The sequence below is a fragment of the Agelaius phoeniceus genome, chromosome 3 (genome assembly GCF_051311805.1).
Source record: "Agelaius phoeniceus isolate bAgePho1 chromosome 3, bAgePho1.hap1, whole genome shotgun sequence".
NCBI classification, from domain to species: Eukaryota; Metazoa; Chordata; class Aves; order Passeriformes; family Icteridae; genus Agelaius; species Agelaius phoeniceus.
This window is the reverse complement of record NC_135267.1, coordinates 90,796,616-90,810,099: the sequence shown is the minus strand read 5'-3', so window position 1 is coordinate 90,810,099 and position 13,484 is coordinate 90,796,616. Positions and strand designations below refer to the sequence as shown.

Here is a 13,484-nt window from a genome sequence, read left to right as displayed (position 1 = left end):
TAAATGTGGATAAAGCACAAAGTTGAGACTGAAACATGCCTCAACCAGGATGTCCTGAGACCTGAAACAGCTAATGCAAAAAGATTGGTTTTCATGTGGGGGGTCCATTAGAGACCATTTGCTCACCCACCTTCACATTTGGAATCAGAAACTTCCATCTTGTTAAGGATATTGAATTTTAAAGGCAATTTGATTAAGCAGAATTTTAAAGGACTTTTAAAAGAGTGGTCTGCTAAACATTTAACTTGCATAAAACCAAATGTGCTACTAACTCACAGGCAGTTACATCTATATAACATTTGCTAAGCAAAAGCTCAGTTCCCTGAGTAAGAAAGGATAAATGCAGTTACTGAAGATTAAAATGTGAGATGTGTCTCTGCTTATCAAGGAAAAATAACTGCAGCCATAGGGTAATTGAAGAAATTAAAATACAATAAACCTAAATATTATCAACATAGATTTCAGAACTTGATAGTTATGAAAAGGGCCTCAGAAAACTAACATACTTTTACCATATTTTATGAAACTGTACTTGTGTAAAATTTGGGGGCATTCTTTAGATTTATATAAAATAGGTTAGTATGCATATTAAAATAAAGTCAGACATTAAATGCAGACTGAATTTGACATGGGGATTTTTTCCCTTTCTTTTTCCAGCATAAATATGGCTGAACTTTCAGAGCCAGAAGGTACTGTAAACTGGAAGGAAAGATGTTTAACTTTGGAGTCACAGTTAATGAAATTTCGTCTCCAGGCAAGCAAGATCAGAGAACTGTTAGCAGAAAAGGTAGGTCTCATGGGATGAATTTTAATGATGTATAAATTATTTTATTTTATTATGGGGGTCGATCACAAGTCATGGTTTGGGATTACAAGTACTGAGTTTTTTTCAGAAGGGCAAAAATAGCTTTTTACAACAAAATATATGGAAACTATGTATGTTTAATGCTGTGAAAGAATTTTACACATCAGAATTGCCAGCAAGAAATGTTCATTTTCAAGTAAGAGCACACTGGCAACTCTCCTGCAGAAAAAATATGTATCCAGTAATCACTTCTACAACACTGAATAATATTTAACACATTTATTAAGTATTTGAGATGTGATTTAAGACACAGAAATCATCACAGAGAAAATCCAGAAGTATTAAGTTCCCCAGTATTCTTTAATGTATCATATAATTTACCAGACTTCATTTTCTTATAAGAAGAAATCTCCAACATGGCTTATCATTTGAGTCTCTGGTTCCAGAAAGTTGAAAAGTATTGCATAATTTAATTTGAAAAATATTGTTTAAATATTTACTTTATTTTTCAGTGGAGAAACATTTCACTTGGCATATTCAAATGTGTGTATCCCAACAGTCAGTTTTCATTGAGCCCGTATCTGAAATATAAAATCCCCACCATTTTATTTACCTGATATTATTTTGACAGAACAAGGCAATTAAAAGAGTACAAGAGACAAAGGATCTTAGAGATTTATTGTAACTATGTCATCATTAAGACTCACTTCAGTGAATTTCTAATTAAAATGTTTTATTTTAGTAACTCTTGTATGAGCTAAATTTTCCATCTATTGCTCCCCCTAAAGAAAAATAAAATTAAGATAACTTGATAGTATGTAAGTGAAAATACTTTTATTTTTCACATGTAAGTTAATTGTTCTTCTCTGTGGATTTATCCATTCTCCCTTTGAAACCATAAATACATTTGATCTCCACATTTAGTCCTCTGGGAATCATTCCCACTTTACTATGTTTTGGTGGGGGCAAGAACTAAATAGTATTAAAGCAGGAAGAAACATATTTTTGTATTTACCAAGAACTCTGGATGATGTACAAAGTTCCAGATGTGTTCCAGTCCTTTCCTAATAATGCTTAACATTGTTTTCCTTGACAGCTAAATTAAAATTGACAATTGAGAATGTTTCCATGGAGATACCTATCTTAATTCCAGGATCTTACTCAAAGTCCTTTATATCCCTATGTGTCATCTATTGTTTTATTGACTGTCCACTAAATCTTGCTTGTCAGAAAGCTTCTCTTATCCTGAATAACAAAACACCACCAAACACTTTGCCACTTCACTGCTCAGTGTCTGTTACCAAATGTCTCCCTTGAACATCAATGAGCCCTCAAGAGATCTCTGCAGATCTCCCCTGATAGCTGCTGGTCACTGCAGCAAGTAACCAAAAATGTGCTATTTTTATTCAGCCCTTTTTGTAATTCATGAGGGACATTTCCTCCTAACCAATGGGTTTTTATTTCCTTGAAACACTTTGCAAAATTCAAATAGTTCTAATAACCAGACCCTCCCTATCTTCAGCCTTAGTGATCCCCTCAAACTTCTTAGATTTCTAAGCAAACACCTCTCTTTTTAAGGGCCACTTTAACTTTTTCTTTACCTATAATACTTATCCACATGCACCCTAATTTTGCTGTTACATTTTCTACTACTTTACTTACTACAGACATCAGACTTACAGATCAAGAGTTGGTTCAACTATGTCATCCAGTTCTTAATTGAATAAAATTTGGCAATTTATTACTATTAATTTCATCTATTCATGGCCTTATTTGTTCTATGAAGGCACTTGACCTCAGTTTGAGATGGAAAAAAATGGAATAAAGAAATATAGTATTTTCTGCATTAGACTTATTTTCATTAAGTAGGCATGAAAATTTACAGCAGTGTAAAACAACTTCTAATAAAAAACTTTTTTCATAATATCAAATTCCACTGAAATTGTATACTTACAGTTAGTACTCCAAATAGTTCTGCTTTGGCCTAACTAAAAATATTGCTGTTAGAACACAGTGTGGTTGAAAACTCTTAATTTTCTCCTAATCCTGCAACTTTTCTGTATGGCAAACTCTTATTGAAGAGGTATTGCAGAATATTAGGTTTGGGAAGAATAACGAACCATGCAAATGCCATCCTTTGAAATTTCATTTAAGAATTTAAAAACAAAAGAAGTTAAAAAAGGAAAACTACCTGTGCCTTTCATTGTAGTTAGCAAAGCTCAGAGATGAGCAAGTTATTATCATCAGTCTTGGGAGAGAATATCCATCCAAGAGTACCAGCCCTGCTGCTGTAACACTCAGCAGATCATGGGATGCTCACACAGTCACAGCTGTTAGATCAGGAGTATCTGTTCTGTCTCTTTACCCCATCTGGATCACTGCATTTTGGGGTGGAAAGTGACTAAACACTGGACATGACATTCCTGACAACCTTCTAGCAGCCATTACTACCAAGTTTTATGCACTGCTGCTGATTGTAGTTTTGGTAACCAAAAAGTTAAGATTCATGAACAGTACTTCACAAAATTATATAAGTTTTAAGAAAGATTTTAGAAATTCGAATGCTTGATATTTGACTTTTCACTTTTTTCATTTACAGTTTGCATTTACAGGCTCTTAACTGCTAGAAATATCCTCTTAAATTAATAGCAATATATGCATAACCATATAATTTCAAATATCAACACAAAAAACCCAAACAAACAAAACAAGATGGATAAAACCACAACTCTTCAGCACTGTGCTCAAAATAAAGTATTCAAAGTCAAATTCAGCTCTCATCTGTGAGAAATATGACTCTCAAATAGATAAAAAACTTCAGAATTTATGTTACTGCCCTCTTGTTTTAGTTTGCCTTACCTTTCTCAGAAATTTTAGAAAAAGCAAAGTGATTACAGGAGTTACATGAGAGAAACATTTTCTGTTGAAGACCACAGGTCCAACAAGTATTCAGTTGGGCAAATTCGACATAATACTCTCCAGAGCAGAGCATTAGCAGACTTCTTGAAAAATTATCTTTCTCCTTATAGTGCCACTTTGACTTTTAATATGAATCTTTCACTCATAAACTGGAATTCAGCTGGGACATGTATCAAAGTCTGGTCAGAGCATAATAAGATTTTATCATATTCATCTGCAAATTTAGAAATTTGGCACAACTCAAAAGCAACCATTTTCAAAATGGGCAATAAAATCTTTGCATGTATTTCTGAGTTGATTTCATTTGCCAATAACTCAGTGGTTATTTTTTCACGTTTTAATTTTTGAAATTATACTGACAGCTCTCAGTATTGGTTAAAGGAAAGATAAAATCCCACTAGTTTGAAATTGAACTGTGTGGGATTGTTACTCAAAAATATATTTGGGAAATAGGAAAGGGAGTAATGAAGACCCAATTTGCCAGGTGTTGACAGTCATGCTGATACTAATGACAAAATAATAAAGCAGCTGATATCAGGCTTTATAGGTACTTTCTGGACTTGTTACTTGTTATAGAATGAAACACATTGGCAAATGTGTCAGAAATAATTCTCACCCTTACTTTGATTAGCACAGGCCTTTATTTGTGGTTTTGTTTACAATCATCTCTACTCTATGAAATGTGTACTGAAACATTGAACAATAGCAGCAGACAGTGTTCCACTTCAAAGCAGCAACAAAATCACAGCACTGCGGTGTGACAGACGTAAAACCCTGTGGGTATTATACAATGTAATTGTTGTAGAAAACAGAATGATACTGTGACAAAAACAGGAAGATAAGAGAAATGGATTGGTGGTAATTCTCCAGCCTTGCTCTTCTGCCTGTGTTTGAGAGGTATCTCTGCAAGACAGTATCAGGGAAAGGAATTTACATCCTATCACCCCATGTGTATGATTTGCCAGAAACTGCCATTGGGTTCTTCCTCCTGTACTTGTTGTATAATTTAGTCTAGAATCAGATTTAAATAAGGGATGTCTTGAATCATTTCCATTTCCAATAGTTGTGAGCTGTGTGAGCCCATAAATGTATTCAGGCTGGATTAACTGAAATACTTTTCTTTTACACGAGAAATCAAATATCTTTGCAAAGTTATTTTATTTAAATGGCACCCCTGCAAATAAATGAAGAATTAACATGAGAAGTCTATTATTCTAACAGAAGTGTTGTGATTCAGAAAAACAAACTATTGACTGTGTTCTGTAAATTTAGGAAGTAGTCATCCTTGAAACTCAGCTGAGGAGTTTGAGAAATTTGCATTGTAAATGTGTTGCAGCAGTACAGCTACCAGAGCTTTAATTTTTTTACTGAACTTGAGGAGAAGAGAGAGAAGCAAGGCAATATACAGCATTTTCAGAAAACTTAATCCATTCTCTGTTGTTTGTTTTTAATATTTTTTCATTTTGCCAAGTAAAGTCTATATTTATAAATCTAACATGCAAAGAAAGAAACCTTGTTGAAGTTTGAAGCAGAAGCTGCTGCTGTAAGTGGGAGAGGTCTTTACAGGAATTTAAGGAATGATGTTAGAAAGTATCCTAGTAAGCCAAATTTAGGATGGCTGTGGAACTGAGCTTTAAGCAGAAACCTGTATTTTAATGCAGCTCGAGTCTTACGTATGTGGAGAGTTTACAAAAAAACCCTTTGTTAAGTAAAAAATTACATGTTTCTACTGCAAGTTTAGCTTCCAGATGGCATTTCAAGTCACAGGAAAAGTTGGTGACCTTCATTCTTTTCCCAGTAAGTGCATTTTTCACCTACAATATGCATGCAACATAAGGTATAAAGTTGATGTTCTTCCTACCACTAAAAAATCATTTTAGTAGGGGAACTACATAGCTGTGTTAAATTCTCACTTGGGCAGCCTCCACTGAATTTCATCAGACCCCATAAGGACTGAATACGGCACTAACCCAACTGCTGTGTTATGGGCTGTCCAGTAATACTCAAGTTTCCTATGAATGTCTCCAAGTTTGTTTCCTGCAGTGTTGAGGGTCATTATGTTATGCTTTAAGTGGTTTTCAACAAATATAAATGATTATGAGAGAGAATTCTTTTCATATGTTTGTTGTTTTAACCTTCCACTTGTATATCCTCTGTATACATGCTCAGCTAGCAATGAGTGTGTACATCACAAATGTGATATTATTTATGCTTTCTGAACAGATTATGAAAATTGAATGATAATAAATTTTTAGACTAATTACTATTTTCAGTATATTCCAAAGCTTAAAGCATTTTGAACTTTGTCTTACAAACCAACAGCTAAATCCATATCCCACTGTATTTTTTATTCCTTTCACAGTCCTATTTATGGCATGTCATTTGACATTTGAAAATGAAGCAGATGCAGTCTGTTTTGTTATCTCTGGCATGGCAATTTCATGTTTAATGTTTTTGGAGGAAAAGTCAGTAACTCGTTGGACTTACGCAGTTATTGCCAATATAAAAATTGTAAAAAAGCACAATGAGTATTTCCATTTGCAATCAAAGGATTATGAAGGGTAAAGGGGAGCAGAACACAATTGAACAAAAATTATTCAGATGAAGGTTATTTTTCAGTATTTACTTGTCTTTAAAAATTTTTCTCATCATGAGGAATAATACAGTTGCAGTTAGGAAGGTACAAATAGGAGAAAGCAGGGAGAGTTAAGGAGAATAAAAGTTTATATAAATAGAGTAGTAGGTTTGTTTACACCTTTTTAATACCTACCTTAGAGTTTCATTATTATTCCTTGTCTGTTATTAAGTTTATGCTATGCCTTTTTAAAATGGTGGAGCTTTTTTTTGTTTTGTAGTTTTTGTACATCTTAAGACGACATTCTTTCTAAGGAGGTTCCAAATGGAAAAAAAAAAAGAGAACTCAGGAAGCAATAAATTAGTTGTTCTTGTAGAGGCATGGCTGGGTAATGGCATGAAGAACACAGCCTTTGCTGTGAGGCCAGAGGATTAATATCTCCTGTCTGGCAGTATTCACTTCTGTTCCAGCCCACCTAACACGGGGAAGTCGATAGAAGTTGTGGAAACAGCGATAGTGGGTCCTTAGCCAATCTAATAGTTGTTCAGCGTTTCACTTATAGGATCGACAAAATTTTGTTCCCCATTTTTGATGGTGAGAACTCTTTTTGCTCATTCAATTTTCATTTCCCTGGGAGTGGACCTTCTTGGTTTAAATACCTGTTGTCTTGTCTTTTAAGTGCAACATGCTGCCATATATATATTTCTGGAATCTCTTGCTCCTTTATCATGGGTTTCCAAAGTGTCCTATACACTTCAGTGGCATGAATAAATTCAGTTTCAGTCAAGTTTTCTTTTTTGGATATGTTGGTTGTGAGTGGTACCTTTGTTTCCCAATCCATCACCTCTCAAGCAGTGGCACATCCTGGTTCAGGAGGACGCTCATGTTTCAGCTCTAATCAGAACCCACAGTTCAGGGAGACACAGGTAGCAGAATTTCCACAATTGCAGTACAGCCATCAGTACAAAACAAAGCAGATGAACGTATTCTTGATATATGTTTGTTTTTTTCATGTTAAGCACTGTGTGAGACTTCTTTTTCCTTGCCTGCCAAAGGGCTTTAGTACCTTCTTCCCTCTCGCTGAACAATATCTCCACTATTTTCAAGATTTTGAATGCTCTGATAATGTCTGTGCTAAGAGTGGCCATCTACCTAATTTGTGTTTGATTGTGTGTCTGCAATTTAACTATCAGGATAAGATCTGAGTTGGGAAAGATGACTACCAGAAAGAGGAAATTTCCTAGTGTTTTACCAGGCTTAGGAAAGTTCTGTGACTGACACTGGGAAAAGCACAGTTACTGAGCCAGCATTACCTGTGGCTCAATTGTCCTTCACTACACTGCCTCCTCAAATCCCACTGCTGAATTTAACTTTTAAAAATCTGTATGTTTGCTGGCAGCTGTCCTAGACTACCAGTTCTGGAAAAGTTCCCTCTCTGGGCTTTTCTGTTTTATATTTTTAAGTTATATAATTTCCCAAAGAAGTAATTAATTTGACTACAATGAACTCAACTCATATGTGAAAGATTGTTTTTTGATATGTACTTTTCACTCATTTAATGACCACCAGAAAACCTTTTGAGCTAAATAATTCTTAAAGTCATGTTTAATTATTGAAAAGAACTTGAAAGAAGTAAAATAACTCAGTAGTCTAATCAAGGAGAGCAATAGAAATTTTGAGCCTGTGTTTTTTTCATTTTGGAAACTGAGAAAATAGAGACTGATAATTTTTGGAGGTTTCATTTTGTTCTAAGGAAAGGCTTTTGTGCTAAGCACAGTTCATAGGAATTTGATGAATTGCTAAAAAGGAGAAGTAAGAGAGGCTTGCAATTAAGAAGTGACTTTTGCCTACCTAGGAGAGCAGTGCCAGAAGTTCTGTAGTTAGAAGTGAACAGGATTGCAGTTCTGCACATGCAGATTGTAGAACTGCTGGTCATCTGCAGAAGTGGTGTGTGTCTGTGGGGTGTGTACATATATCTGTGCACATAGATTCAACTCTGACATCAAAGAATCAAATTGTTTTTACCCTTCCTACATTTGTCTGACAAAGTAAAAAGGAATTGGTTAGATGGCAAATTTGCAGATGAATGGTTGACAGTGCTTTGTTCATGAGAAGAATTGTAGCCTTTTACCTGTTAATTGGTATTAAAAATGAAGAAGATGGGAGAAGAAAAACCATGGGTGAGCGTTAAAAAGTGGCAGCTTGCAAACTGCCAGGTTGTGAGCCTAAGCTGTGTTGCAGTAGTCATGACCTAGGGAAGCATTCAGGTGAGATCTAAAGGAAATAAAAGGCTGTAGTTTTCTGAATTTAATCCACGTGACTAATTCTTTATCTGAATTTTTTTCATGTAGGAAACAATAACAAACCATAAAATTTCATATACAATACATGCTTGCTCTGTAAGTAGCCTAAGGAACATTTGAGCCCCATTGTTACTTAGCCCTTTTGGGGAGATCTGTGGCAAAAAAGATTAGGTTCAGAAAGCACTTCTTCATTTTGAGGACTAAAAAACTGAGTAATAGGCTTCATATTGTTCTAGGGAAAATCCATTGTGCCAAAATACAAATTTTTTACTGAAGGCATACTTAATTTTATAAATGCAGGTGGGTCTGAAGTATCATTTCCTAGATTATATAACAAAATGGATTTCTGCTAGTAAGTTAAATGCAAAGCTGTTCAATTAAAGATAAATCTCTCTAATTATTGTGTTCCCTTTGGAATAAAAAAATCAGTCAATAAAGAACAAAGTATTTCTTCCCCAAGGCATGTGCTAATTCCTTCTTTACAAATGATCTTCTTGTTTATTTTTCTTGTGAAATGTTAGTATATCTATTTTAAATCTCTTTTCTTTAGTTGTTTTGTCTATCTGGCTTAATTAGGTCATATTTAAAGTTCATTGTAGCTTATAAAGATCTACCACTGCCCTTATAGAGAATACATAATACATAGAAATGTCAAGGCAGAAGGAATAATGTTGGAAAATATGGATGGAACATACCTAGTCAGGTTTTTAATAAATGAGTTACAGAACTAGGAGGAATATTACTGTATTTTCCTAAGCTAAACAACTAGAAGAGAGGGCTTTTTGTAAAAAGAGTAAGTCATGCTTCTAGAACAGTTTTACCATTGCTTTTAACTAAAAAATATGTGCAAGGCTTTATATGATTTGGCACAGCATATTGTAAAACATGAAAACTGGGTGTCATCAAAGTCATTGAGAAGCAGATTACTTGCTTTTAAGAAGTACTAACTTTTCTTCTGGAAATGCAGAGATTTGTTAAAATATTTGGTCTAAACATAGGAATATAGAGTAAAAATGGGAAATCTTGGTTAGATGTAGTAGATGGCAGGCATAATCTCAAATCATTTATAAATTTACCAAGCAGCAAACACACACAAAAAACCTCCCCAGATCTTTTGTCTTCGTAGCTTCTATTAGAAGGCACTTCTAAAATCTTTTTTACTCAATGTGAAAAATGAGTGTGGTCTAGCTGCCAGGCTCTGTGTATTCATCACCTGTTTACATCTACTGGCACCTCTGAAAGACAGTTGGAGGTAGGTTTATCCCTCAATTGCTTCTCCTATTTATTTATAGAAGCAACAATATACCCATGTCTCTGGTTTTGGTAAGTCCTGTGTGATCTGAGAACTGGTAGTTCACTGTATCTAAAAATGGGCAGATTTACTGCTTTTTTTTTAGTTTGGGCTTTTTTTTCAGATGATGAAGTTTTGAAAGGTTTAAGTGCAAGGAAAACAACAGACTCTAAACATATTATTCTCAGATCACTAGAAGTTCTGCATTTCATCAACAGACAAATTGTTCATAAACATTAGGTTTTACCTCATTTTTCCTTTTTAAAAACTTTGACCTATCATCAACATGTTTGGAAAGGCATACAGAGGAGTGATGCTTTCTTTTTGTTCATAACTGGTTGTATTTTTTCCTAAATGTATTTCAAAAAATCTATGTGATACAACTGTATTGTTTATAATACTAAAAACTAGGAGACACTATATTATACACTGATTATAATGTGAATTTCAAACATGAATGGGATAAATTATGTTGAATATTGACTTGGGTAAAAAATAGGAGTTTGTTCCTATACATCACAAACATTTTTCAGATTTCAAGAAGAAACTAACTATAACAATTTTCAATTTAAAATAAAATGTTCCCTTTAAAATTGTTAAAAAGCTATTTCAAGTAACAAGAAAGTTATAATTTTAATGCTGTAATTTCTCTCTACTACACACTTCAGGAATAATGATCTCTATATATATGTGCAGAAATGAAAGTCTATATACACATATATGCATGCAAAAGGCATATTTTTGAAATTTGTGAGTGATGACTTTTGAGTTTATACCCTTTGCTAATTTCATGTAATATGTGCTTTAATCAAATGAAAATTTCTTTACTTGCACAAAAATGGATGTATGTTCAACATTTCTGAATACAGCCAAGAAACTTCCAGGTGACCCTTTGAGGAGGAATCACGTTATGATTTGCCTTTGTATTGTACAAAATTCCTAGTGACTGTGTGTTGTACTTCAATGTCCAGACCTCCAAGGCAGTACACCTCTGTTTTTATTGCTGCCATGTTTCTTCAAAGCATTCACTATTTATTCACATGTGGCATTTCTCTGTTCATTGTTTGAACAAAAATAGCTCAATTTGATGAGCGTCAGATGTAGAGTAGTTATTTCCTTACTAAGTTTAAAACCAAATCTGTTTCTAACAATAGAAACTGTTTTCTATAATTCATTAATTGATGCAGCATGCACTAATCTGTTTTCTGGAAATTGTAAGAGGATTTTTCACTTAAAGACAGAAGGAGAAAGTGCAGGGTAAAGTACCATCTGTTCTTCTGTACCTGTGTTCTTTAGTCAACATGCATCTATATTTTGTATAATTAAGACTGTAAAATAAAAACCAGCATAGATTATGACAGGACATCTCTGAATTCTTACTGAATTTGCACAAATCCAATGTGGGTGACAAGAACAATTCCTTACAAGAGGTGTGTTGAACTGGGGCATTATTTCAACTTACCTTATTTAGGACATGATAGAAAATTAAGCTTAAACATATATCACATGCCAAATGTTATCAATAACATGATGGGCCTCCGTGTTTCTCCTGGGAAGTCAACTTTATGTCAGCTGATCCTTTACAGACTGTAGTTCATTTGAGCAATGTCTCACCTAACAGCTGATACAAAACATTATCCAGTGATGCTGGCAATTTGCTGAGGTGTATACAGAAAGAAGTTGGTGGGGCAGAGGTCTGGTTCAACAGATCTTTCTTTTTTTCAAATGGAATTCTTTATAAAGTCAGAGTTGGTTGTCAGTATTCAGGATGCTGCCACAGCTGAGAGTTCTGTGTCTGACATTTGCCTCTGATTGTGGATATGGCTGCTGTTACCTGTCACATCCATCCTCAGGTTAAGGATTTTTCTTTTTAATTTTTATTTGAGGACCTTAAGCTATCAATGCATGGTATGAAATGGCCTTCATAGTCTTTGGGTACAGAGGATTTAGCACAGCATTTTATTCTTGATGAGTTCAAAGCATGACTTGATTTAAACCATTAGCTATTCAACCAGGCTTGTATTTCCCCCTTCTCTCAGTAATGCTGTGCTCACTGTTGAGAAACTTGTCATTCACTTAAGAAGAAGGTTTAAGGTTAGATTTTGTTTGTGAAGAAAAATTCTTCCCTTAGAAATTGTTCCAATCTTTTGCCCAGCATGTTTGATAGCCTTCAGAGTATTCTATGGTAGTCATTTCTTCTGTTTAATTCACAGGCTTATAAACAAGCAAAGCAGTCAGAGTATAGATGTAAATCTAATTTTTCAGGAAAACCCATCTGGTGATTATTTATGCAAAAGGCAAAAACTGTGTTTTTAAAGTTTCATTATTGTTACAGTAGACCCTGCAAAACAAACCTATATAAACTCTAAATAATGGGAAAATCAGGACTCACTCAGTAATTATTATGCAGCACCACAATTATTGAAATGCTGGCAAATTTAATTTTAACAGATGTGCTCACGTTTGGTAACCATGATATTTGATCATGTTTGGTAGCCATGATATTTGATTGGTGATTTGCACCAATCCAATGTGGGTCAAGAACACAAGAGGTGTCTTGAGCTGGGGCATTCACCATGTTGAACTGCTGAATAACATGGATTGCTTTTTATTAACAGAAGTCTCCTAAAAGAAACTGAAGAACCCTGTAGAAATTTTGCAAATAAAATCTCACATTTAGTTGTTGCCAGGAAGCTGACTGACATATCCATATTGTGAGACCACACAAGGACTCTTAGCACACCTTCTTGAAACCTTCAATAGTTAACTATTGAAGAGGCAAAACCAGCCTTTGTTCTTCCCTTTATAATCTTGGAATGATCTTTCACTTGGTAGTATTCTCTCATCTTATTTGACTCCTGGCTTTATGTTCATCTTAGCAACAGCTTTATTCCAATCATATTCTTTGTCCCAGTATCTACATGAACACATTATTCTGTTCCTGGTCCTGTGCAGCAGTGTGTGTTCCTGACAAGAGGTGCACTGTGCAGGGTCAGTGCACAGCTGTGGAAGGAGCCTTCAGTGCACTGGGTTCTCCAGGACTCCAGTGGTTGTGTAGGAGAGCAGCAGAACACTCAGAGATCATGAGATGATGCTGGAGATCCCAGCTGTTTGCAGCTTTAAGCCAAGTTGGAGCTGGTTGCACTGCAGTGGCAGCTGGGTGAACTTGGCAAGCAACATTTTCAGGTTTTAATTGCATTTACTAAATCTGTCACATTGCTGATACTGCCTTACAGATGAAATGTCCTTAACTTATGGAACATAAATTGCCAGTTGCTGCCATGCATTTCCAAATTGCCTGTGAATGTTGCTGAACAACTTGCTACTCATCAGTGAATTTCACAATATAAATATCTGAAGTTTTCTGTCATAATATTATAACTTCTGTCACAATATTAATAGTTTTCTGTCATAATATTAAGTCAGAACATTATAGAGTATTAGTTCATTATTAGTACCTGCACTTCCACTATGTTTAGCACAGTGCCTTTAGTCCAGTGAAATGTTAGCTGACCATATATTCAGAAATAACCACAATTTCTGAATCCCAACTCACTAAAAAATAAATGTCTGAAAAATGATATTAAAGTG

General features: G+C 34.7%; 1 protein-coding gene across 1 annotated transcript in view; it reads left to right on the top strand.

Moving 5' to 3' along the window:
* Window positions 1-13,484, top strand: part of PLEKHH2 (pleckstrin homology, MyTH4 and FERM domain containing H2) — a 54,245-nt gene that overhangs the window by 3,748 nt on the left and 37,013 nt on the right. Inside the window, exon 2 of the mRNA XM_054630007.2 lies at window positions 658-787. Coding sequence (XP_054485982.2) covers window positions 658-787 — 130 coding nt within the window. The remainder of the gene's footprint in view (window positions 1-657; window positions 788-13,484) is intronic.